The sequence below is a fragment of the Phocoena sinus genome, chromosome 8, assembly GCF_008692025.1.
Source record: "Phocoena sinus isolate mPhoSin1 chromosome 8, mPhoSin1.pri, whole genome shotgun sequence".
In the NCBI taxonomy this organism is placed as follows: domain Eukaryota; kingdom Metazoa; phylum Chordata; class Mammalia; order Artiodactyla; family Phocoenidae; genus Phocoena; species Phocoena sinus.
In genome coordinates, this window is record NC_045770.1 from 68,937,863 (window position 1) to 68,965,553 (window position 27,691).

The 27,691-nt window shown below is 40.8% G+C and overlaps 1 protein-coding gene across 3 annotated transcripts; it reads right to left on the reverse strand.

Moving 5' to 3' along the window:
* Positions 1–1,286: 1,286 nt before the first annotated feature.
* On the reverse strand, positions 1,287–27,650 carry LOC116758785 (vitamin D 25-hydroxylase). Of its 3 annotated transcripts, none has more exons than XM_032641963.1 (5): positions 27,391–27,650; positions 19,039–19,180; positions 14,527–15,159; positions 13,464–13,793; positions 1,287–4,068 (listed from the first exon to the last, which is right to left on the reverse strand). In XM_032641963.1, exons 1-5 carry the CDS (start codon positions 27,613–27,615, stop codon positions 3,893–3,895), a joined length of 1,506 nt encoding a protein of 501 aa, XP_032497854.1. In that variant the 5' UTR covers positions 27,616–27,650; the 3' UTR covers positions 1,287–3,892. The 3 variants fall into 3 exon arrangements, with proteins under 3 accessions (XP_032497854.1, XP_032497856.1, XP_032497855.1); XM_032641965.1 differs by lacking the exon at positions 27,391–27,650 and adding an exon at positions 27,342–27,382; XM_032641964.1 differs by lacking the exon at positions 27,391–27,650 and adding an exon at positions 26,870–26,986.
* Between the last annotated feature and the right edge of the window lie 41 nt (positions 27,651–27,691).

Sequence of the window (27,691 nt, forward strand, 5' to 3'; positions counted from 1 at the left end):
TTTTCAATTCTATTTGTCGGTCTATTCATGCCATTATTACAATATTTTAATTATTCAAATTCTATAGTATATTTCAATACCTGATGGGGCTAAAACCCCCATACAGCTATTTGTTTGTGGCTATTCTTTTACTTTTCATGTAAATTTTAGAAACAGCTTGTCTGGTCTTATGGGGAAAAATACCTGATCTCATTAAATTCATACCTTAGCCAAGGGAGAACCAACATCTTTGTGTTGTCTTCTTATCCAAGAACATATCTATCCATTTGTCAGTCTCCTTTTGGCTCTGTAGGTGAGCAGAATTTGCCACCCTAAAATATGTCTCTACAGCATATTGCTTTAGGCTGGTTATTTTCTGAGAAAAGGCAGACTTTACATGTTATTTAAATTTTGTTTGATTTTCTGTTACTCTCTGTCAATTAAATTCTTAGATCAGCCAGAGGAACTTTGAAATGAAGAGGAAAATTTCTTCCTCCTCTACAGCTCCTTCAAGAATGTTTTAATGTTTTCCCCACTCATCTATTTCTATTGATTTTGTAAAAAGGTACTTTCTCTTCCATGTATCTAATGGTTGCTGTACATATAATAACTATTGATTTTTTGTATTTTAATTTTATATCCTATTACTTTATTAAATTAACTTACTATTTATTCTCATGGGCTGTACGGGAATATAGTCATATTTTCTGCAAATAAAAAGTTTTACTCTTTTCAAGTCTTGCAATCTAATGTTGTCATTGTGCTAGCTAATACCTGTAATACAAGAAAACAGTATGGTGAAAGTGGACTCATTTTCTTGTTCTTAACTTTAGGGGAATACCTCCAATATTTTCACATCAGTTTTGGAATGTGTATATATAATACACATTATATATACACATATTTACATATGTACACACTGTATGTTTTAGAGGTGTATATATGTATATATACATGTATTCATTCCATCAATTTGTATTTTATTAAATGTTGAATTTTGTCAAATGCTTTTTTAACATCTATGAGCTTGTCCATATGAGTTTTCTCTGTAAATGATTAATGTTTTCTAATACTGAACCATTCACATATTCCTGGAATAAACTCTACTTGATCATAATGTATTAATTTTTAAATGTAGTGTTGGATCTTTTTTTTTTTTTTTTGGCAGTACGCGGGCCTCACACTGTTTTGGCCTCTCCCGTTGCAGGGCACAGGCTCCGGACGCGCAGGCTCAGCGGCCATGGCTCACGGGCCCAGCTGCTCCGTGGCATATGGGATCTTCCCGGACCGGGGCACGAACCCGTGTCCCCTGCATCAGCAGGCAGACTCTCAACCACTGTGCCACCAGGGAAGCCCTGGATCTTTTCTTAATAATTTATTTAGGACTTTTAAATTGATATCCATGTTTGCTGTTGTTTTGATTCTAAAATAGCATTCAAAATTTTCCTTTTGTTTCTATGCTCTAGAACAGCTCAAATAGTTTTCTGAGGGTCACATCTTTGGCAACTTTTTTTAATGAAATGTGGTCTGTTAAGACTTTGTCTTCCTAGGGTCATCTTTGGTAAATTATATTTTCATAGAGATTATCCATTTCAGGTCTTCAAACTTCTTTGCATTTAATTGTATAAATCAATTTCTTATGATTATTAAAATTCTATTTCTGGATTATTCTCTTTTGTTATTTTGTATTTTGAGTATTTATGCTGTCGCCCCTAGCTACTAGTTTTTCTAACTCCAAAATCAGCAAACTTTTTTGTACAGGGGCTGATAGTAAATATTTTAGGCTTTGCAGACCAAGTACATTATGTAGGTACTTATATAAAAGAGAAACAATTTTCTACAAGATTTTTATTGATGATATTCATAATATAATATAGTAATACTATATTAAGTACTTTTTTAAAAAAAGTAATATTGATCCACTAATGAGAAAAAGGGAATTCTTTTTTAGGAGATAAAATTTTGCTTAATTGGGGTTCAAAGTGTGTGTTTCCTGTCATTCAAAACATTACAAATGTTCATCTGTTAATGCTGATCTGTAATGAGATTTACATGTTTCATATTTGAAAGTGCCTTTTTACACAGATGGGTACTGCCAAATACTGATATCAATCCATGAGCATCTGATTTTAATTAAGTATATTAATCACTGGGAAGGCATTTATAGAATTCTATTAAATTCTCTGATATTTGCCTTTTAGCATGTCATTACTTTGCAGACTAAACACTTGCAATTGAACGTTAGGTGGAAGCTCCTCAACTACACAGTTAAATAAATTTTGAAATAAGGATTTTTTTTTGCATTTGCATCGAGGTCCAAAAAAGAGCTTCTGGAACTTTAGTTTGAGCTCACAAAATTTATCTGCTGAAAGGCCGCATGGGGATGGAGGCCTAACTTCTTGTTTTAACTGTTGACACCACAAGAAGTATAGAAAGTGTTAGGTTGTTGTTGAAATGACTTTACCTGCTGTAAAGGCCAATGTCCAGAGTCATTCAGTACTTGATAACAGTAGTTAAAGGTGGTTCTCCTCATTCAGAAATATTTCAATCTTGGCCCTGAGCTCAAAAAATTTGCAATAAAGTGTTATCACTGCTAAATCATTGAAGTGTGGTAGAGCAGGTCAGGATATTCAGCTCCTATTTCTGACAAAAATTCACAAAAATGATGATGGTTAAGTTCATAAGAATAAATGAAGTTCACTGTTGACACTACTGGTTTTATAACACATGATAGATTCAAGCACTTTCTGCAAAGTACCTGCTGATAATACAATTTGTACAACTATGCCTTTTAATGCTCCACATATATTTTTACTATCAATTGTAACACATCTTAGCAGATTCCATCTTAGGTTGTGCTGAATCAGTGTTGTCTCATCGTCTTTGAAAATAACCTCTTCCGTACTTGTCACAGGCAGACTATTCACAAAGGCTAAATCTTCAAACTTGGCATTGACTCTGAATAAACAACTGAACAGTATTGGTAATATTTATTTACTCACTGAGAGAGACGGAAGACCACTCAATCTTCTGCCTTGTTTTTTTTTGGTGGTATGTGGGCCTCTCACTGTTGTGGCCTCTCCCGTTGTGGAGCACAGGCTCCGGACACGCAGGCTCAGCGGCCATGGCTCACGGGCCCAGCCACTCCGCGGCATGTGGGGTCTTCCCGGACTGGGGTACGAACTCGTGTCCCCTGTGTCGGCAGGCAGACTCTCAACCATTGCGCCACCAGGGAAGCCCCATATGTGTCATTTTTAAATACCTTATTGTAATTTCCTATCTACTTAACTGCTGCTATGAGGGTCACAGGGACCCTCGTTTGTAGGAAGAATGACGCCGCAACTCTTATGAAGCTATAGTAGGAAGCAAGATTTGAAAGCACTGGCAGGTTTTACATTAAATATACTGTATAGCTATCTATTCTATCATCTGCCACCATGTCTAAAATACCGCTGTAGTCCAAACTCATTTATTTGGGTTTTAATTTCTTCTTTAGTCCACTATTAAACTGGACTAGTACCACACAATCTATTAATGGCAATACCTGATCAGAAAGGAGCTGGCATTGACATTTGGAAGCAAAGAGCCCAGAAAGGAGCAAATTGCAGTCAAGAAGGGATGAGGGGTACCTGGTGCTCAACAACAGGCTGAAAAGTCAGGTCATCGATGGCCCTTCTTAGTATCTTAAGCAACAACTGTCATTTGTACCTCTGTTTTCCTCAGATAATTCCACATTATAAGTCATAAAAGGTTGGAAAAAGTAATAGCTAATGCTTATTATTACAGTCTTTAAAGACACATCTGTGTTCATTTGGTTTTTATGATGCTGTGATCCTTATACAAACACAGACACTGTATAAACAAGGTTCAGGGGTGAGGCAAACACCTTGTTCCACACAACAGCCAGGCACTTTCAGCGTCTTTCTGTACAGATGAGGTAGGGCTGGGGTTGCAACGTCATGCCTAACCTGGGCTTCAGATTTGGAACCAGTTCATGTGGAAAATGCAAGTGAAATCGCTGAAGCAATGTTGTAAAAAACAGGAACATTTCCATCCGAGCCAGCTGTTCTCCAAGACAATGTCTTCTCCCTCAACATAAAAAACAGGCATAATAATTTTTCTAAATCCACAATATTTACCAAAATTTAAGTCTAATACGTACCATTCAGGAAACCTGGAACTTAAAGAAACTTAGAGGAAGTTATGTTTATTTTATTCATTTCTTTTTAATAAATTTATTTATTTTTGGCTGCGTCGGGTCTTCATTGCTGTTCATGGGCTTTCTTTAGTTACGGCAAGCAGGGGTTCCCCTTCATTGCAGTGCACAAGCTTCTCATTGTAGTGGCTTCTCTTGTTGTGGAGCATGGGCTCTAAGCCCACAGGCTTCAATAGTTGTGACTCGTGGACTCAGTAGTTGTGGCTCATGGACTCTAGAGCACAGGCTCAGTAGTTGTGGCAGAGGGGCTTAGTTGTTCTGCGACATGTGGGATCTTCCCAGACCAGGGCTTGAACCCATGTCCCCTGCATTGGCAGGAGGATTCTTTTTTTCTTTTTTATAACATCTTTATTGGAGTATAATTGCTTTACGATGGTGTGCTAGTTTCTGCTTTATAACAAAGTGAAGCAGTTATACATATGCATATGTTCTCATATCTCTTCCCTCTTGCACCTGCCTACCTCCCACCCTCCAACCCCACCCCTCTAGGTGGTCACAAACCACCAAGTTGATCTCCCCGTGCTATGTGGCTGCTTCCCATTACCTATCGATTTTACGTTTGGTAGTGTATATATGTCCATGCCACTCTCTCACTTTGTCACAGCTTACACTTCCCCTCCACATATCCTCAAGTCCATTCTCTACTAGGTCTGCGTCTTTACTCCCGTCTTGCCCCTAGGTTATTCACAACCTATTTTTTTCTTTTCTTAGATTCCATATATATGTGTTAGCATATGGTATTTGCTTTTCTCTTTCTGACTTACTTCACTCTGTATAACAGGCTCTAGGTCCATCCACCTCACTACAAATAACTCAATTTCGTTTCTTTTTATGGCTCAGTAATATTCCATTGTATATATGTGCCACAACTTCTTTATCCATTCAACTGTTGATGGACATTTAGGTTACTTCCATGTCCTGGCTATTGTAAATAGAGCTGCAATGAACATTTTGGTACATGACTCTTTTTGAATTGTGGTTTTCTCAGGGTATATTGCCAGTAGTGGGATTGCTGGGTTGTATGGTAGTTATATTTTTAGATTTTTAAGGAACCTCCATACTATTCTCCACAGCGGGTGTATCAATTTACATTCCCACCAACAGTGCAAGAGGGTTCCCTTTTCTCCACAACCTCTCCAGCATTCATTGTTTCTAGCTTTTTTTAAAAAAAATTTTTTTACATCTTTATTGGAGTACAACTGCTTTACAATGGTGTGTTAGTTTCTGCTTTATATCAAAGTGAATCAGTTATACATATACATATGTTCCCGTATCTCTTCCCTCTTGCGTCTCCCTCCCTCCCACCCTCCCTATTCCACCCCTCCAGGCGGTCAAAAGCACCGAGCTGATCTCCCTGTGCTATGCGGCTGCTTCCCACTAGCTATCTATTTTACATTTGGTAGTGTATATATGTCCATGCCACTCTCTCGCTTCTTCACAGCTTACCCTTCCCACTCCCCATATTTTCAAGTCCGTTCTACAGTAGGTCTGTGTCTTTATTCCTGTCTTACCCCTAGGTTCTTCATGACATTTTTTTTCTTAAATTCCATATATATATATATGTTACCATACGGTATTTGTCTTTCACTTTCTGACTTATTTCACTCGTATGACAGACTCTAGGTCCATCCACCTCATTACAAATAGCTCAATTTCGTTTCTTTTTATGGCTGAGTAATATTCATTTTATATATGTGCCACATCTTCTTTAGCCATTCATCCAATGATGGACACTTAGGTTGTTTCCATCTCCTGGCTATTGTAAATAGAGCTGCAATGAACATTTTGGTACATGACTCTTTGAATTATGGTTTACTCAGGGTATATGCCCAGTAGTGGGATTGCTGGGTCATATGGTAGTTCTATTTGTAGTTTCTTAAGGAACCTTCATACTGTTCTCTATAGTGGCTGTACCAATTCACATTCCCACCAGGAGTGCAAGAGTGTTCCTTTTTCTCCATATCCTCTCCAGCATTTATTGCTTCTAGATTTTTTGATGATGGCCATTCTGACTTGTGTGAGATGATATCTCATTGTAGTTTTGATCTGCATTTCTCTAATGATTAATGATGTTGAGCATTCTTTCATGTGTCTGTTGGCAATCTGTATATCTTCTTTGGAGAAATGTCTATTTAGGTCTTCTGCCCATTTTTGGATTGGGTTGTTTTTTGTCATTGAGCTGCATGAGCTGCATATAAATTTTGGAGATTAATCCATTTTCAGTTGCTTCATTTGCAAATATTTTCTCCCATTCTGAGGGTTGTCTTCTAGTCTTGTTTATGGTTTCCTTTGCTGTGCAGAAGCTTTGAAGTTTCATTAGGTCCCATTTGTTTATTTTTGTTTTTATTTCCACTTCTCTAGGAGGTGAGTCAAAAAGGAACTTGCTGTGATTTATGTCCTAGAGCGTTCTGCCTATGTTTTCCTCTAAGAGTTTGATAGCCTCTGGCCTTACATTTAGGTCTTTAATCCATTTTGAGCTTATTTTTCTGTATGGTGTTAGGGAGTGTTCTAATCTCATACTTTTACATGTACCTGTCCAGTTTTCCCAGCACCACTTATTGAAGAGGCTGTCCTTTCTCCACTGTACAGTCCTGCCTCCTTTGTGCATGGGTTTATCTCTGGGCTTTCTATCCTGTTCCATTAATCTAGATTTGTTTTTGTGCCAGTACCATATTGTCTAGATTACTGTAGCTTTGTAGTATAGCCTGAAGTCTGAGAGCCTGATTCTTCCAGCTCCGTTTTTTGTTCTCAAGCTTGCTTTGGCTATTCAGGGTCTTTTGTGTTTCCATACAAATTGTGAAATTTTTTGTTCTAGTTCTGTGAAAAATGGCAGTGGTAGTTTGATAGGGATTGCATTGAATCTGTAGATTGCTTTGGGTAGTAAAGTCATTTTCACAATGTTGATTTTTCCAATCCAAGAACATGGCATATCTCTCCGTCTATTTGTATCATCTTTAATTTCTTTCATCAGTGTCTTATAATTTCCTGCATACAGGTGTTTTGTCTCCTTAGGTAGGTTTATTCCTAGATATTTTATTCTTTTTGTTGCAATGGTAAATGGGAGTGTTTTGTTGATTTCACTTTCAGATTTTTCATCATAGTGTATAGGAATGCCAGAGATTTCTGTGCATTAATTTTGTATCCTGCTACTATACCAAATTCATTGATTAGCTCTAGTAGTTTTCTGGTAGCATCTTTAGGATTCTCTATGTATAGTATGTCATCTGCAAACAGTGACAGCTTTACTTCTTCTTTTCTGATTTGGATTCCTTTTATTTCCTTTTCTTTTCTGATTGCTGTGGCTAAAACTTCCAAAACTACGTTGAATAAGAGTGGTGCGAGTGGGCAACCTTGTCTTGTTCCTGATCTTAGTGGAAATGCTTTCAGTTTTTCACCACTGAGGACAATGTTGGCTGTGGGTTTGTCATATATGGCCTTTACTATGTTGAGGAAAGTTCCCTCTATGCCTGCTTTCTGCACGGTTTTTATCATAAATCGGTGTTGAATTTTGTCGAAAGCTTTCTCTGCATCTCTTGAGGTGACCATATGGTTTTTCTCCTTCTATTTGTTAACATGGTGTATCACGTTGATTGATTTGCATATATTGAAGAATCCTTGCATTCCTGGAATAAACCCCACTTGATCATGGTGTATGATGATCCTTTTAATATGCTGTTGGATTTTGTTTGCTAGTGTTTTGCTGAGGATTTTTGCATCTATGTTCATTAGTGATATTGGCCTGAGTTTTCTTTCTTTGTGACATCCTTGTCTGGTTTTGGTATCAGGGTGATGGTGGCCTCATAGAATGAGTTTGGGAGTGTTCCTCCCTCTGCTATATTTTGGAAGAGTTTGAGAAGGATAGGTGTTAGCTCTTCTCTAAATGTTTGAGAGAATTAGCCTGTGAAGCCATCTGGTAGTGGGCTTTTGTTTGTTGGAAGATTTTTAATCACAGTTTCAATTTCAGTGCTTGTGACTGGTCTGTTCATATTTTCTATTGCTTCCTGATTCAGTCTTGGCAGGTTGTGCCTTTCTAAGAATTTGTCCATTTCTTCCAGGTTGTCCATTTTATTGGCATAGAGTTGCTTGTAGTAATGTCTCATGACGTTTTGTACTTCTGCAGTGTCAGTTGTTACTTCTCCTTTCTCATTTCTAACTCTATTGATTTGACTCTTCTCCCTTTTTTTCTTGATGAGTCTGGTTAATGGTTTATCAATTTTGTTTATCTTCTCAAAGAACCAGCTTTTAGTTTTATTGATCTTTGTTATCATTTCCTTCATTTCTTTTTCATTTATTTCTGATCTGATTTTTATGATGTCTTTCCTTTTGCTAACTTTGGGGGTTTTTTTTCTTCTTCTTTCTCTAATTGCTTGAGGTGCAAGGTTAGGTTGTTTATTCAAGATGTTTCCTATTTCATAAGGTAGGATTGTATTGCTATAAACTTCCTTCTTACAACTGCTTTTGCTGCATCCCATAGGTTTTGGGTCGTCGTGTCTCCATTGTCATTTCTTTCAAGGTATTTTTTGATTTCCTCTTTGATGTCTTCAGTGATCACTTCGTTATTAAGTAGTGTATTGTTTAGCCTTCATGTGTTTGTATTTTTTACACATCTTTTCCTGTAATTGATATCTAGTCTCATAGTGTTGTGGTCGGAAAAGATACTTGATACATTTTCAATTTTCTTAAATTTACCAAGGCTTGATTTGTGACCCACGATATAATCTATCCTGGAGAATGTTCCATAAGCACTTGAGAAAAATGTGTATTCTGTTGTTTTTGGATGGAATGTCCTATAAATATCAATTAAGTCCATCTTGTTTAATGTATCATTTAAAGCTTGTGTTTCCTTATTTTCATTTTGAATGATCTGTCCATTGGTGAAAGTGGGGAGTTAAAGTCCCTGACTATGAATGTGTTACTGTCGATTTCCCCTTTTATGGCTGTTAGTATTTGCCTTATGTATTGAGGTGCTCCTATGTTGGGTGCATAATTATTTACATTATATCTTCTTCTTGGATCAATCCCTTGATCATTATGTAGTGTCCTTCTTTGTCTCTTCTAATAGTCTTTATTTTAAGGGTCTATTTTGTTTGATATGAGAACTGCTACTCCAGCTTTCTTTCGGTTTCCATTTGCATGGAATATCTTTTTCCATCCCCTTACTTTCAGTCTGTATGTGTCTCTAGGTCTGATGTGGGTCTCTTGTAGACAGCTTATATATGTGTCTTGTTTATGTATCCATTTAGCCAATCTGTGTCTTTTGATGGGAGCATTATTCCATTTACATTTCAGGTAATTATCAATATGTATGTTCCTATTCCCATTTTCTTAATTGTTTTGGGTTCGTTATTGTAGGTCTTTTCCTTCTCTTGTGTTTCTTGCCTAGAGAAGTTCCTTTAGCATTTGTCGTAAAAGATGGTTTGGTGGTGCTGAACTCTCTCAGTTTTTGGTAGTCTGTAAAGGTTTTAATTTCTCCATCAAATCTGAATGAGATCCTTGCTGGGTAGAGTAATCCTGGTTGCAGGTTTTTCTCCTTCATCACTTTAAATATGTCCTGCCAGTCCCTTCTGGCCTGCAGAGTTTCTGCTGAAAGATCAGCTGTTAACCTTATGGGGATTCCCTTGTGTGTTATTTGTTGTTTTTCCCTTGCTGCTTTTAATATGTTTTCCTTGTATTTAATTTTTGACAGTTTGATTAATATGTGTCTTGGCATATTTCTCCTTGGATTTATCCTCTATGGGACTCTCTGTGCTTCCTGGACTGGATTAACTATTTCCTTTCCCATATTAGGGAAGTTTCCAACTATAATCTCTTCAAATATTTCTCAGTCCCTTTCTTTTTCTCTTCTTCTTCTGGAACCCCTATAATTCAAATGTTGATGCGTTTAATGTTGTTCCAGAGGTCTCTGAGACTGTCCTCAGTTCTTTTCATTCTTTTTCTTTTTTCTGCTCTGCAATAGTTATTTCCACTATTTTATCTTCCAGGTCACTTATCCATTCTTCTGCCTCAGTTATTCTGCTATTGATCCCTTCTAGAGTATTTTTAATTTCACTTATTGTATTGTTCATTGTTGCTTGTTTCATCTTTAGTTCTTCTAGGTCCTTGTTTAATGTTTCTTGTATTTTGTCTATTCTATTTCCAAGGATTTGGATCATCTTTACTATCATTATTCTGAATTCTTTTTCAGGTAGACTGCCTATTTCCTCTTCATTTGTTAGGTCTGGTGGGTTTTTATCTTGCTCCTTCATCTACTGTGTGTTTTTCTGTCTTCTCATTTTGCTTATCTTACTGTGTTTGGGGTCTCCTTTTTGCAGGCTGCAGGTTCGTAGTTCCCGTTGTCTGTCCCCAGTGGCTAAAATTGGTTCAGTGGGTTGTGTAGGCTTCCTGGTGGAGGGGACTAGTGCCTGTGTTCTGGTGGATGAGGCTGGATCTTGTTTTCTGGTGGGCAGGTCCACGTCTAGTGGTGTGTTAGGGGTGTCTGTGGACTTACTATGATTTTAGGCAGCCTCTCTGCTAATGGGTGGGGCTGTGTTCCTGTCTTGCTAGTTGTTTGGCACAGGGTGTCCAGCACTGTAGCTTGCTGGTCGTTGAGTGAAGCTAGGTGCTGGTGTTGAGATGGGGATCTCTGGGAGATTTTCGCCATTTGATATTATGTGGACCTGCGAGGTCTCTTGTGGACAAGTGTCCTGAAGTTGGCTCTCCTACCTCAGAGGCACAGCACTGATCCCTGGGCGCAGAATGAAAAGCCTTTCATCCACATGGCTCAGAATAAAAGGGAGAAAAAGAAGAAAGAGAGAAAGAGAGAGAGAGAGAAAGAAAGAAAGAAAGAAAGAAAGAAAGAAAGGAAGGATGGAAGGAAGGAAGGAAGGTGGGCGTGATGGAGGGAGGGAGGGAGGAAGGAGGGCAGGAAGGAAAGAAAGAAAGAAGATAAAATAAAGTAAGATAAAATGAAGTTATTAAAATAAAATTAATTATTAAGAAAAAAACAAACAAAAAAAATGGACGGATAGAACCCTAGGACAAATGGTGGAAGCAAAGCTATAAAGACAAAATCTCACACAGAAGCATACACATACACACTCACAAAAAGAGGAAAAGGGGAAAAAAATAATAATTCTTGCTCTCAAAGTCCACCTCCTCAATTTGGGATGATTCGTTGTCTATTCAGGTATTCCACAGATGCAGGGTACATCAAGTTGATTGTGGAGCTTTAATCTGCTCCTTCTGAGTTTCTGGGAGAGATTTCCCTTTCTCTTCTTTGTTCTCACAGCTCCCGGGGCTCAGCTTTGGATTTGGCCCTGCTTCTGCGTGTAGGTCGCTGGAGGGCGTCTGTTCTTCACTCAGACAGGATGGGGTTAAAGGAGCAGCTGCTTCAGGGACTCTGGCTCACTCAGGCCGGGCAGAGGGAGGGGTACAGAGTGTGGGGCGAGCCTGCAGCGGCAGAGGCGAGCATGACGTTGCACCAGCCTGAGGTGTGCCACTCTGCGTTCTCCTGGGGAAACTGCTCCTGGATCCCGGGACCCTGGCAGTGGCAGGCTGCACAGGCTCCCCAGAAGGGGGGTGTGGATAGTGACCTGTGCTCGCACACAGGCTTCTTGGTGGCAGCCGCAGCAGCCTTAGCATCTCATGCCCGTCTCTGGGGTCCACACTTTTAGTCGTGGCTCACGCCCATCTCTGGAGCTCCTTTAAGCAGCGCTCTTAATCCCCTCTTCTCACGCACCAGGAAACAAAGAGGGAAGAAAAAGTCTCTTGCCTCTTCGGCAGGTACAGACTTTTCCCTGGACTCCCTCCCGGCTAGCCATGGTGCACTAACCCCCTGCAGGCTGTGTTCACGCTGCCAACGCCAGTCCTCTCCCTGCGCTCCGACCAAAGCCCGAGCCTCAGCTCCCAGCCCCGCCCGCCCCAGCGGGTGAGCAGACAAGCCTCTCTGGCTCGTGAGTGCTGGTCGGCACCAATCATCTGTGTGGGAATCTCTCCGCTTTGCCCTCCGCACCCCTGTTGCTGTGCTCTCCTCTGCAGCTCCGAAGCTTTCCCCCTCCGCCACCCGCAGTCTCTGCCTGCGAAGGGGCTTCCTAGTGTTTGGAAACCTTTCCTCCTTCACAGCTCCCTCCCACTGGTGCAGGTCCCGTCCCTATCCTTTTGTCTCTGTTTATTCTTTTTTCTTTTGCCCTACCCAGGTACGTAGGGACTTTCTTGCCTTTTGGGAGGTCTGAGGTCTTCTGCCAGCGTTCAGTAGGTGTTCTGTAGGAGTTGTTCCACGTGTAGATGCATTTCTGGTGTGTCTGTGGGGAGGAAGGTGATCTCCACGTCTTACTCTTCCACCATCTTCCCTCTGTTTCTAGCTTTTTATATGATGGCCATTCTGACTGGTGTGAGATTATATCTCATTGTAGTTTTGATTTGTATTTCTCTAATGATTAATGATGTTGAACATTCTTTCATGTGTTTGTTGGCAATCTGTATATCTTCTTTGGAGAAATGTCTATTTAGGTCTTCTGGCAGGTGGATTCTTAACCACTGCGCCACCAGGGAAGCCTGGAAGTTATGTTTATTAAAGGATTTTCTTAAGCCACAAAGAATAGAAATTGGCACTTTGGTTCCCACAGGCCATTTCTTCATCTTCTTTTGTAAGGTCATGTACTGTTGTAAGCTCATTAGTTCTATTCTCCACTTCCTTTGCATGTGGCAACAGAGCCTGAGATATGCCATGAAAGATGTGAGGTGTGACACTTTGTTCTCTTGACCCAGGAGAAGTTCATTTCATTTCAAATGACTGCATGTGTACCCTTCCCCAGTGAAAGGATTTTTCCAGTCCATCTTCCATGGGTCTCGTGATCCGTGTACTTGTTCACAGGAGACGCAATATTTTTGGAGATGAGGTATAAGAATTGAGAGCCAAGAGAGCTAGATTCTAGTTTCACTTCAAGTTATGATGCCATTCCTGTCCCTGGGTCTCAGTCTCTCAAGCTGCCTGTTACTGATTTCTAGCTCTACAAGTTTTGATTACAAGCCAAAATCCACAAGCAAGAAAGTTTCAGAAAAAGCCAGAGCTTCTCATCAATTTCTTTCTAGCTGTTAAATTATGGCTTATTTTGAGTAGAAATAGGTGTTAATGAGCTCTAATTAAACCATTCTCTCCCATAAGATTCAATACTGTTTTCAGAGTTGGGATATTAACTCTACAAGAGAATGCTTCAGATTAAGGTATTATACATGATAAATCAGCATTATACTTTTTCCTAAAGTTATGCCCCTTTGAAAGTTCTCTTACCTAGGGAAAAGGGAACCAAAGCTTCTTTCTTGGCAAAATATCCACTGCTGTCCAGAAATCGGTCTGGATAGAACACTTCTGGGTCTCTCCAATACTTTTCATCAAAGTGTACAGAATAAAGATTTGTAATTACTGTTGTGCCTTTAGGAATGGAATAACCACGTACAACTGCATCCTCAGAGGTTGCATGGAAAATCCCTAATGGCACTATATTACAGAATCTTAAAACTTCATGTAAAACTGCCTCAGTATAAGGCATTTTGCATTTGTCATCCCAAGAAGGTGTCCCACTTGGTCCTATAATTAAATCAATCTCTTTCTGAACTTGTCCTGTAAGAGAAAAAGTGTTCAAGTTATTATGCAATTCTTAGAATTATATCTAAAGTAATTTCCCTTTAGGATAAAACAAAAGATAACCTGTAGTAAGCCAACAAGGTATGGGGACACCCAGATTCAGATTTTTCATTATCTGGAAGTTCTACTTAAATATGTGCCACATATCTTATACAACCAGTACCCAATGATCTAAGTAATTTTGTTGTGAAAAACACATTATAAGTAATAAAAATTAAACAAATCTAGAATTAGAATAACAACACTCTCAGCAAGGAAAAGAGTGAAGCATAAAAACTTAAATTAAAAAAAACCAGGGTTGGGACTTCCCCGGCAGGCCAGTGGTTAAGACTCCATGCTTCCACTGCAGCAAGCACGGGTTCGATCCCTGGTTGGGGAACTAAGATCCTGCATGCAGAGTGGTGCAGCCGAAAAACAACAACCACCACCACCACCAGGGTTCAGGTCCCAGCTTAGCACTGGAAGGGAGTGAGCAAATCAGTCACTCAGCCTTTTCCCTCATTTATGAAATAGGTATTATAAGACATCTCTGAGGTTTTTATACGAATTTAGATAACAGTTTTGAAAACCTTATAGCTATTCAATGCTTCTCTTTTTGGATAGCACAGCAGGAGTTCCTAAATAGAATACCTTGTACAAGGCCAAAGACTCTAAAACATGTGTGAGCCTTAAATGTAAGAACAGACCTTGAGATCACTGGAATCCTTACCTTGAATGTTAGGATAAAGGGCCATGAAAAGAATTGCCCACTGTAGCACATTGGTTGTAGTTTCAGTTCCAGCAATGATGAGTTCACCCACCGAGAAAATCAGGTTTTCTTTGGAGAAAGTAGATGATGGGTCATTTTTACCTTGATCCATCTCATCTAAATAAGCATCAACAAAATGCTGAGGTAACTGAGGCTTTCTGTTGATGGAAACTTTTTCAATAAGCCTGGAGAGAAAGTCATAGACCACAGCTGCATTTCTAAACAGTTGTTGATGTTTTCCAAAAGGTAAGATGCCAATCCATGGAAAGGCATTATAGAGGAAGACTGAGGCGTTGGTGGCTAGTTCCACATTTTCACTAAATAATTCAATCATGTGCTGAAAATCAGTGTCTTCATAAGTGAATCGTTGTCCAAAAATTATCAGATTGGTTATGTTTGAAACGGCATTTGTTATTAATTGTTTAAAGTCAAAAGGGCTACCATTGTATGTTTCAATAGCATCAATGAAAAATTTGGTTTCTTCTAAGATTTTAGATTCAAAAGACTTTTGGCCATATCCAAAACAGCGAAAGCTGTTTACAGCTAATTTTCTGTGATCAACCCATCCTCGGCCATATCTGGAATTGAGTAAGCCTAAAAAGAAAAAGGGATGGTTAGTCATTCTTCTCCAAATTATCTTTCTATGATACTATTAAAAATTTTTTTATCATTCCTACATCCCTGTATCTAACAGCTAAAAATACTATGCAGGGAAGAAAAAAAAAAAAAAGACGGTATTCATTCTTCTCCAAATTTTCTATAAAACTAAAACTAGACCCAGTAGTTAAGCTCTATTCTTTACTCCTCATTAGCCATGGACTATTATAAACAGATAAAGCTTATCCATACTTCTCATCTGGGCACAGGCAGAAAAGACTTATAATCTCCCACCACAAGAAACTGAACTGTCTTCTGTAATTCAACCTGGGTGAACAAGGCCTTGGGTGACCTTATTATCCAACTTCTATTATAAGCCTAATTTACAAAAGACGAATGACTGTGTGTTCTATGGGCAAAATTTTATCCTGGACTAAACACATACCTGAGAAATCATCCTTCTCGAATTAGAAATTTCCTGCTTTAAGAGACTAGATTTTAGAATACAAATTTCCTCCCATTAAAGGCATATGTTACCTAATACTATAACTGGAAGTGGCAAGGATGGCCTGAATGAGGTGTCAACATAGTGGAAATACTCAAGCCAAAAGCAGGTGCTAGGGACTGAATGTTTGTGCCACCACAACATTCAAATGTTGAAGCCTAATCCCCAATGTGATGGTATTAGGAAATTAGGTATTTGGGAAATAATTATGTAATGAGCCCTCATGAATGAGCTTTAGTGCCATTATAAGAAGGGATGTGGGAAGAGATGACTGCTCTTGGTTATGTGAGGATACAAGGAGAAGACGGCAGTCTGCAAGCCAAGAAGCAGGCTCTTTCCAGACACTGTTCTGCTAGTACCTTGATCTTGAATTTCCTAGCCTCCAGATCTGATAGAATAACTGTCTGTTGTTGAAGCCACTTAGTCTATATATTTTTGTTACAGCAGCCCAAACTAAGGGGACAAACATGAAACTCAAACTTCTAATGTTGATATTGCTTGCCTTGAAATCTCAGTCTCCACAGTATACTCTGCTGTTCTGATATGTCTACTATGGAATATTTTCCCTTTAAATCGATTATCAAGAAAAAAACTTCTTCCGCATATATATTTCTGTAACGTGTAGTTTACTTGGAATTTCATTCATAATTGGTACATAGGTATACCTATGATGAAAAATGTCATGTTCTCTTGTCTACATGAAGTACCTATGTAATTTACATTTCAACAACTTTTGTGCAACAGTTTTTGAATTTGGAACTTATGATGAAATTAACCATAAATAAGGGGGTCTTTAACGCTGTGCAGCAATTTTATATGCCATATTCCATTCTCTTTTCTATACTCCCAGATGACTATTCATTCAACATAATGTATTTCTGGAGCTAAAGTGTCTTAGATATATCAGTGAATAAAAGAGGCAAAGATGGCTATTTCTCATGGGCCTTACATACTAGTGAGGAGAGACAAACAAATTATAGAGCAAGGAAGGAGACATAGGGTGGTCAGGAAAAGCCTCAGTGAGAAGGTGACATAAGTAAAGACACAGGAGATGGGAGTGAGTCAAGCAGATATCCAGGGAAAGATCACTGCAGGTAGAGAGAACCAGTGCAAAGGCACTGAGATAAAAGCAAGCCCAAGAGAAATGTATGCATATGGGATACATGTGCATAATATATGCATACAGTTACACACAAGAAGGTACACAGGAGCCTGGTTATAACCCTATACTGGCCAGTCTGTGTGCCCAGGCATGGGCTGAACCCGCCTAAAGGGCCACTTTTTCCTATTCAAACAGCGGGTTTATGGTGGCTCTGATTTCCCACTTCCAAGTTCAGTGCATATGCATCTTAAAATAACACATCTAGGGAATTCCCTGGTGGTCCAATGGTTAGGACTCCATGCTTTCACTGCTGAGGGCCCAGGGTCAGTCCCTGGTTGGGAACTAATATCCCGCAAACTGGGCAGTGCAGCCAAAAAAAAAAAAAAAAGAAACCACATCTAATTTTCTTTCTTTTTAAAAAAAAAAAAATTTATTTATTTATGGCTGCGTTGGGTCTTCACGCGGGCTTTCTCTAGCTGCGTCAAGCAGGGTCTACTCTTCGTTGTGGTGCACAGGTTTCTCATTGTAGTGGCTTCTCTTGTTGCGGAGCACAGGCTCCAGGAGCACAGGCTTCAGTAGTTGTGGCACACGGGCTTCAGTAGTTGTGGCTCATGGGCTCAGTAGTTGTGGCTCACAGAGCGCACGCTCAGTAGTTGTGGTGCACGGGCTTAGTTGCTCCACGGCATGTGGGATCTTCTCGGACCAGGGCTCAAACCCGTGTCCCCTGCACTGGCAGGCAGATTCTTAACCACTGTACCACCAGGGAAGCCCAACACATCTAATTTTCTACTTATTTTTTTACTATTTCTTTAAAAGTCTTAAGTTGAATGCATGTTTTTTCTTTCTTTATGATAAAAACAGTCTAAATGATAAGTTTATAGCTTCAAAAAACATATAGTTTATCCTAAATATTACTCTGATCACATCATACATTTTCATAATTTCTTTAAAGGTCTTCTATTATAATTGTGGTATAATTTCTTCTTTGGCCTAATTATTACTTGGAAGAGTATTTAAGAAGCTGGAGATTTGCTTTTTATTTATATTATTGCTTTCAAGTGTCATCATGCCCTGGCCTAAGAATTTGGCCTTTAAAATTGGTGTTTTCTTTGCATTAATTGATTTGCTTTGCAATTTAATATATGGTTAATTTTTATGTTTTTCCTTTTCAATCAATGTCTTCTTTAGTCTATGTAACCAAGATACTGTTGAATTTTTCTTTCAAATGAAGAGTGAAGCTCTCATTGAACTGGAAAATTTTGGAGATAAAAACTCTCTTATACTATTAAGTATGAAAACGGATGTATCTGACGTCAACATTCTATTTTAGGCTTTCTGTTGCTGCTTTCGTCTCATCCGTTCTGTTAACTTTCAGCCTTTCTCCCTTGTTGAATATGCAATCATCCGACACTGATCAACACTAAACCATAGAGAATACTAGTCCTTTACACAAACCTACAATTCTTCATTTACATATCATATTAATTAGTAAAGAAAGGCTGTTTCAGGGTCTATAAGCTTATAAGTAAAATAATAGTAAAATGTCACCAAGCACTCAAGACTAGCTTCAAAGATACTTTTGATTCAAGTATGTGTACATGTGTATGTATTCTTAACCTGTTTCACAAAACCTGCACATATTATTAAGTGCTAATTCTTTAAAACATTATTTACAATATTTATTAGAACTGGATTACAACAGTAGAATTAGTATGTACTGGCCTAAAATATGAATGTAATGCAGCCTGAAGGGTTCTCAAATATTAGGGTCTGTAACCTAAATTAACTAATTAACACTTTCTTGTTAATCAGTACAACAGAATCCAATCTCTATGTACTAAATTTACATAAAATAAGAAATGTGGGGACTTCCCTGGTGGCACAGTGGTTAAGAATCCGCCTGCAAATGCAGGGGACACGGGTTCAAGCCCTGGTCAAAGAAGATCCCACATGCCGCAGAGCAACTAAGCCCATGTGCCACAACTACTGAGCCTGCACTCTGTGAGCCACAACTACTGAGCCCATGTGCCACAACTACTGAAGCCCGTGTGCCTAGAGCCCATGATCTGCAACAAGAGAAGCCACTGCAATGAGAAGCCCACGCACCACAACGAAGAGTAACCCCCACTCACCGCAACTAGAAAAGGCCCGTGCACAGCAATGGAGACCAAATGCAGCCAAAAATAAATAAATAAATAAATATTTTTTAAAAAGGAAATGTGATTTAAAATAGCTTAGTAAATCATTAGGTAGGTGAAAATAAACATACCTCCCATTTTTGTCATCTTCATGAATAAAGGAAGGCATGGTCTGTCTGCAAAAATTTCACTTTGATGAACAAGGCATTCCTTTACTACATCATAGCCATTTAGAACCACTGCTGATATACCTCCAAGATCCAAACTGAAGATCTTTGAGAAGAAAAGAAAAACATTTAAATGGCAAAATACATGGAGAAATATAACCATAGAAATCCACATATACTAAGTCCAGCTCTCCCAGTATTTGTTACTCCCTGAAAATGCTGGCATTTATTACTCAGCTGACAATGTTTAGAGTGCCTTCTCTCTACAAGGCACGTCAAAGACCATGATTTCATTACTCATTCAGTGGCTCAAGACATAATCTTATAAATGGTGTAATGAAAAGAGTACCAGACTCAGGAGGCCTGGGTTCTAGTTTAAGTTTTGCCATTAAACAGATACAGGACACCTGGCAGAACCCTTTAACTTTTTGGGCTTCAGGGCTGCCACAGAAAATCAAGAAATACTTGATATTTATGCTCTTTTAAAATTCATTCCAACTCAAAACATTCAATGATATCTCAGAATCTGTTTATTTCCAAGATGAATGAGGAAGTGGCTCCATCTACACATCATTTATTATTCCAGGTTTAGGTAGGGGAGGGGATTGTCAAAGGCCTGAGAGACAACTTTTGAGGTATAAAATGTTGGGGCCCAGGATATGCAACCCCAAAATATGCCTCAATGGCATATTAATTATTTTGAATTAAAGTTACTGAAGAAATGGCCAACGCAAGAGGGATGCTCTAGGGAGTTCCCTGGTGGCCTAGTGGTTAGGATTTGGTGCTGTCACTGCTGTGTCCCGGGTTCAATCCCTAGTAGGGAACTGAGATCATGCAAGCTGCTCGGCACAGCCAAAATTTTAAAAAAAGAAAAAAAAAAGAGGGACACTTTCTCTTTTTTGTCTCCCTGAAAGCAGGAAATAAATCTCTCATGTGAAAGGTATACTCCATGCATCTGGAGGTAGGACACCCTTATTGCCAAAGATAGGGAATTTGGGGGTGAGAATCCTTTTTTAAACAAACCTTGTTACTTCTTTAATGTACTGCCCAAGCACAAACTCTCTTTAGATTCTTCACCAATTGGGCACCCAAAACCAAAGTTTCTTTGTCCTGTCAATTCTTTGCAAATTTATTGGTTCTTTGTCTAAGAAGTAGAAAATCTGCCTGCTTTGGCCACTTCCTCCATCCCATGTCTGTGAAACCTCCGTGTGCATGGAGTCAAATGTGTTTCTTTTTCTCCTGTTAATCTGTCTTGTGTCAATTTTATTATTAGTCCAGCCAAAAGTACTCAAGAGGGGCAGAGGGGAAAATTTCCCTCTCCTCAACAAAACATACTGAAACTCACAGGCTTATTTATTTGGGCCCCTGAATTCCACGAAGTTAACAAAGAGGGCCCTAAGGGAATTTGACCTTGGAGGACTGGCATCCACCACATTGGCACAGGCGGCTGCCCCTCAGCTAAAAGATGGAATATCCATCCTATTCCTTGCTGAAGCTTCTCATGTGCTTCACCACAGGTTCACTTACAACGTCACACCTCCTGCAGTCTATTCTAGCTAGCCCTATATAGAGGCCTAGGGAACAATGCTGCCTTATTAGTGGGATGCAAAGATTGCTTATCCCCATCCTCTCAGTGGGTGGCTGAGAGCTTTTGAGAGCCAAAACACTGAGTCAAGCCTCATCTCTGGGCAAACAGGTAGAACAGATTTAGCTATGATTCACACTACTTTGGGGGGTGGGGTGGGAGGTACCAGGAGACTTAGCAGAGAATTGAAGTTCAGCAGAAGTAGTTACAGTAGCAAAAGTGATGAAGACCTCCAAGTAGTAAAGAATCAACCAGCTGAGAAGGGTCTTTGGCACAAGGATGGGCCCTGCCAACTGAGCAGTAGGTATATCCAGAACTTTGGGAAGCAGCATGGACTGCCTGCCACAAGTAAAGTTATTAGTCAAAAGTGGCAGTGTAAGAGTTTCAGCACAAAGGAAGTGGTTACCAGCTGAGCAAAGATGGGGCTCTTTCAGTTCCCAAAGCAGTAATGGGATGGTCTTAAAATCTTTTCACAGAAGCGTAATTTTAAGCAGATATAAAGAAAAAATTCCTCCTCCTGTGTGTCTCCTCTACTCTCAGTACTCCACTACAACACCTATAACACCAGATGTGTGCAATTCTGGGACACCAGCTGGGTGTCCTACAATTTAACTCAATTCTGACATTATCTACCAGGAGAAAGTGTCAGATTCCGCAGGTTAAGGGCTCAATAACACAAGAGTGCTCCTCCACTTCAGACTCCAATCACAAGTCGAGGTTGTTACCTGTGCTTCTGATCAAAGGGCTATAAAATCAGAGGTTCCCATGACCTCCTCCTCAGGTTTGATTAATTTGATAGAGTGGCTCACAGAACTCAATAAAATATTTTACTTACTAGATTACCGGTTTCTTAAAAAAGGATGTAACTCAGGAGCAGCCATATGGAAGAGATGCATAGGGCAAGTGTATGGTCAGGCCACTCAAGATGGCTGTTCTCTTGCTCTCTGTATATCACCCTGCTCAACCAATGCCTGCTTCACCTATACCCTACTCACATGACTGACCTTCCTACATACTTGCCCCAGGCTCCAGCTACTGACTGTTCTTATCAAAGGGGCAGCGAGGGGCGTGCCCCTCTGCTAGTGTACCTGATAACCAATGAAGCAACCTGAATCAACTCCCCTTAACTGGTAATCCCCTACTCCCTTCCCCTGCTGCCAGGTCCTGCCTTCCACCTGCCACACACGGTGGGGTATCGCTCCAGGACCTTGCTTCAGTTACGTAAGATCCCTATCCATTGATGTCTCCGTTGCTGACTCCGGGCTCTTTCTTCAGTCTTGGAGCTGGGCAAGTACAGGCCTTGCCGGCCTGCAGGGTGCAGTCCAACAGCAAGGTATGAGGAAAGGGGTGTAGAGCTTCCATGCTCTCTCCAGGCATGCTAGCCTCTGCTCACCTCCACGTGTTCACCAATTCACCATGGAAGCTCTCAGAGCCCTATAATTCAGGGATTTTTATGGAGGCTTTATTACCTAGGCATGATTGATCAAATCATTGGCCACTGGTGACTGACTCTACCTCCAGCCCCCCTCCCTTCCCCAGAGGTAAGATGAGTAGAACTGAAAATTCCAACCCTCTAATCCTGGTTGGTTCTCCAGGCAACAAGCTCCCATCCTTAAGGGCTTTCCATTAACATTCACATAAACTCTGAGGTGGGTGAAAGGGGCTTATTATGAATAATAAAAGATGCATCTACCACTCTCAACACTTAGGAAGTTCCAAGGGTTTTGGGAGCTTGTGCCAGGAAAGGTACAAAGACCAAATACACATTTATTAAAAATCACAGTATCACAAGCAGAGACAATAACGAAGGGTATTAGTGAATAGGCAGTGGTCCTGATGCAGGAAAAAAATCCCCAACTTTGTGATTAAATCAACTTTGTGATCGATTTCACAACGATGGGATTACAAATTCTGTTAATAGGAAGGCAGAACAGACAGGGGAGTTAATTTCAGGGTAATGCTGTCAGGTTGTGGACACTAGAGATTGCAAAAACCAACTAGGAGCCATAACTTGAGAACATTGTTATACAATCCACCTTTACTCAAAAATGAGATGGTCCTCTATTTCACGGTGAAAACTGGGGAAACTGTTACTTGAGCTAGCATCTATTCAGGTACATGCTCTTTTCAAGGACTTTTGGTAGAAGTTTGTAAATCAAATTGTGAAAATTCATCCTTATGCTGCTTTAATCTATGGAAGTGTCCAAGATTAGTTTTATATATTTTTTAATTTATTCAATAATTTTTATTATTATTATGGGGTAGTTATGATGCTGGCAAAGATGGAAACAGGTACACATAAAACAGCTTCTAGAAGTCAGTCTATGATCTTCAAGTCTTTTGCCCTATTCCCAAACTAGCTCTACCCACGATTTTTCACTATCTCAGTTAATGACCATTCCAGCCATCCTTCAAGCTATATTCTGGTCCCAAACTGCCCATGGTTTTTGTTTTTTGGGGTTATTTTTGGCCACACCGCAGCACGTGGGATTTTAGTTCCCTGATCAGGGATTGAACCTGCACCCCCTGCAGTGGAAGCTCGGATTCTTAACCACCAGACTGCCAGGGAAGTCCTGAGCTGCCCATGTTGACTCCATTTTTCACCCAAGCCCCACATCACTGCTTAGCAGTCACGATGTTTCAACTTTAACAATACAGACAGGATATGACAATTTCTTACCACTTCCGTCACTAACACTCTAATCCTTCGTTTCTCCCCTGTGTTATCTCAACAGCCTCTTAACTTGTCTCTTTATAAGTGATTCTCAGCATGGCATACTCCTGCTTCATGGCCTTTGTACTTGTTCCCTTGGCCTGGAATGTTTTTCCCCTAGATACTCCCATACCTTGCTCCTTCACTTCATTCAAATATTTGCTAAGACGCCTTTTTTTTACAGTGAGGCCTGCTCTAACCCATTTAAATTTCACCCCCTAGCATTCTCCATTTTCCTTACCCTAATTTAGTTTACTTCTTACTCTGTACTCTAACATATTATATATTTATTGTGTTTATATTGTCCCTATCCTGCTCCCCACCTCCCCTCCACTGGTAGAGTGTAAGCTACACGAGGGCAGGGATTTTCACCTGTTTTGTTCATTGCTAAATCTTCACATCTAGCATAGTATTAATACATAGCATATGATAACAACTGATAAATATATGCTGAATTAAAGAATAGTGGGGGAGACACACATTTAAGCATATTATTACAACACTATGGGCTAAGTGCTAATAACAGAGGAATGTAAAAAGTGCTGTTGATGAAAACTGATAAATAACTGCCACACACTTTTCAACATTTGCTTGGGCTGTTTTCTCATTTGGAATGCCTACCTTGACTGCCATACCGTCCAAACCCCACCAAATCTTTAAGGACCAACCTCCATGAAGCCTTTCTCGGTGCACTCTCTTTCTCTCTCTCCCTTGAACCACCACAGCACATGCTCAGAAGCTCCCATGGCACTTATTTAATACTACCTAAAACCAGAGGCATTCATATTCCTGTCTTCTGCTTGCCTGCTAAATTATAAACTCTTTAGATTCAGTGATTTCATCTCTTTCATCTTTGAACGCTCCACGGAATCTCATTCAATGCCTTGCTTAAATCTCAATAAACACTTACTGTATAAATAAATTATAGGTTGTCAACTCCACATGCCTCAAATTAATTATTTTATTATCCCTACATGCATTACCTGAAAATAATCTGTAAAAACTCCTTGTGCTAGCTTTGCTAGCTAGGGAATGCTTCTCGAAATCTGGGTTAACATTAGTCACTGCAGAAGCTTACGCATTCAGAGTGAATCTCCAAGGAAATGCTAAGTCTCAGTGTGATACATTTCTATATAAGATTGTCTTTAAAATGACTGTATAAGTCTTGAGCACCGGTTGTCTTCCTTTCAAGAATTATGAAGGAGAATTGAATTCACAGACTTCATAAAAGTAGGTGTCACTTGAAGGGACTGTCATTTCTTATAAGCAATTTTAAAGTCCAGGGCTTGCTTTCTCTGAGTACACATCTCCAGATCATCAAGTAAGACAGTGGAAAAATAAGATTCTGTATTTATAAGTACGACATATAAACAACTTTCCACAACCTTCTAGAAGTACAGGAGATAATAGTTTCCTTCCACTTCCAAAAAAGGTATAGTATTTTAACAACTCATACTGTTAGCGGAAACACTGACTGAAACTGCCCGCCCTGGCCAGGCAAAGACAGTAACAATTTGCATGAGTTATTTTATGACAGGAGATCCTGGTAAGGAACATAGAACTAACAAGCCACCAACCGGAAGAATACAGAAAAGGTAAAACGGAGAGAGGAGATGCCAGTCGACATGTCCTACCAACCTCCCAGAATCCTCCTCGCTTGAATCCATCTTGGCTGAGCAGTTGCGCACCCACCAGAAAGGAACCTGAGTCAGAATGGTTGGCCAGAGACAACCCGGAAACTAATCCCATCACCATAAAACCCGAGACTGCGAGCCACATGGCAGAGCAGTTCTCCTGGTTTCCTCACCCTCCTGCTCTCCACCCAGGCACCCCTTTCCAATGAAGTCTCTTGCTTTGTCAGCACATATGTCTCCTCAGACAATTCATTTCTTAGTGCTAGACAAGAGCCCACTCTGGGGCCCTGGAAGGGGTCTCCCTTCCTGCAACAATACCAACTTTGAGACTTTGTCAGAATTGGAAAATACCTCTGAGACAATGGGAGAACTGTAGGGGTGTTTCACAACTAAGATAAAGAGCAAGTAGCTTAAAGGGTTAATACATCAGGTGGTTTTCAACTTAAGTCTAAAACTGAGTTACTCAAACCATGTCTACTCTTCAATGCATACATCCTTTCCATTTCTGCTCCTTTTTCTTTTTCCTCTGCTCCTCTTATACCTAATAGCACAGGTTAGCCCTATTTAATTTTACCACCTTCAGTAAAAAGACCTCTTTGTAAAGAACCAAGGTTGCCTCAAATATATAGTTGCACTAGCAATAAAACTGGTTACTCATGCCAAATTCTTATCCAATGTACCAGATCTACCTATGCCAAGATGACAGTCTTCCAGCACATTTATAATTTGCAGTCTATTATAAGACTAAATTACCCCTCTCCCAAAAGAACGTTCATAGTAAATACAGAGTTCATTTCAGTTCAAATATCTACGTATGAAAAACAGTTCCCTATTCTGCATGACACCATTTCACATAACTGGTCTAAAAACACTTTCTACTTTGTAGGCCTAATAAGTTGTTCTGTAATTAATAACTAACATTTACTCAAAGAACATCTGAATAGCACTTAACTGTGTTCAGTTATTATTATTACCATTACGCATATCGCGAAACCTTAAGATTCAGACAAGTAAAGGTCAAGTTTTACCTGACGAAAGAGGACTCAACCTCTCGTCTTGCGCTTTCACATCTTATGATTTCTCTAAATATTAATGCTGCTTTGAACACCAGAGATCAAATATATTCAATGGAAATCATGGAAATACACTCAATTCCTGAGAACTGGAGGGTGGAAAACAGTATCTAAGAATTACACAATTTGCTTTATCTAAGCCCAGCCTCCCTTTAGCGACATATACCATCAGGGAACTGCAGAAACCTAGAATAATTATTGTAAAAGCTGGTTTAAATACGGATGTAAGCCCAAACCTGAAACACCGCAATTGCCAGGCAGCCCTGTGGTACTTTTCCTTCAAAACACAATTTGTGGTCGATCGTTAGATTAGTTTTTTTCTCTGGCTAGACTGTAACTACCTAAAATTGGGCTGTGCCTTCTTCATCTCTCCCCAGCACCTGGCAGAGCCTGGCTGGTCGTTTCCTATAAAAGAATGGATTCAAAAGGAAACAAGTGAGCCGTGTTAGTGCCAGTGTTCTGGAAACTTCTGCCTCCTCGAGGTCAGGACACCCTTCCAAACACAAGCTAGCGTTTTGGCCTTTCCCCTGCTAGTTCGCAGCGGCGTGGCTGCCTGCAAGTCACTCAGCTGGTCTATGCCGCAGTTTCCTCCTCTGTAAAACGGGGAGGACCAGAGGATCTGCCCCCGGGGCGCCCGCACTGCAAGGGAGGCTGGCCCACGGCCGGCGCAGTCTCCGTGTTTGCTGCGGGGACGCTCCCGGCTCCGGGCAGACAGGAAGGCACTGCGACTCCGCACTAATTTTCACTCAGTTCATTCTCTCTTTCACGGTCATTTCCCAGAGGCCTTCACCTGCGCTCTCTCAGCCTCTCGGCAGACGCCTAGACCAGCTGTTCTAAAACGCAAACATCCAACGACCTCCTATTAACCATTAACTCGGTCCTAGATTTCGGACGCCTGGTTTTCTCGAGAAGCCGTGGGTGGAAGCTAACCTACGAACTTCGTGCACATCCATGGGCGCTACAAGCTGGTAGCGCTGAGGGTAACGCCCGTCACTCCCGACCGGGCTTGCGGCGCTGGACCCAGGCCCCACTGCGCAGGCGCGGGAGCGGCACCTCGTCGCCCTCGGGGGCGGGAGAATCCGGCCAGTACCCCGCGGGCGTCAGGTGGGAGGGGCGCGCGGCTTGGCCGGGCTCTCCCTCCCCCAGCGGCGCCGCTGGAGTACCTCGACCCCGGGCCTGGGAAGCCAGCTTCCCCTCCACGCTGCCGACACACAGAGGGGGGTCAGACAGCTCGCACCCACGAGCGTGGGTCATCCCCTCACCCCGGGAGGAAGGCCCGAGCTTTCCCTGCCCGAGGCCCGTCGGCTGTACCTCGCCGTACACCTGGCTCTGCTTTTTCATGTAGACGTGGGGGAGCTCGGCCGAGGCGCCCAGCGAGTAGATGTTGCCGATAAATGGCAGCCCCGACGGTCCCGGGGGGAAGCCCGACGGCCGTCTCTGCTTCAGCAGCTGGCGGACCCCCAGCGCGAAGAGCAGCAGGAAGAGGGCGCCTCCGAGGGCAGCCGCGAACGCCTCACCACCGTGAGGCTCCCACATAGCCCAGGCTGGGGCTGCGAAACCCCACCGCCCCGGGACCCGGCGAGCGCTCCAACCCCGCCGCATCGTATTGGCC

What these genes read in the sequence shown, in the direction of transcription:
- LOC116758785 (XM_032641963.1), bottom strand. Translation starts at nt 27,615, where the DNA reads ATGTGGGAGCCTCACGGTGGTGAGGCGTTCGCGGCTGCCCTCGGAGGC. An exon ending in AGAGCCAGGTGTACGGCGAG is followed by an intron (nt 19,181 to 27,390) that starts GTACAGCCGACG and finishes TTCTTCTCAAAG; the next exon opens with ATCTTCAGTTTGGATCTTGG. An exon ending in GAAGATGACAAAAATGGGAG is followed by an intron (nt 15,160 to 19,038) that starts GTATGTTTATTT and finishes TTTTCTTTTTAG; the next exon opens with GCTTACTCAATTCCAGATAT.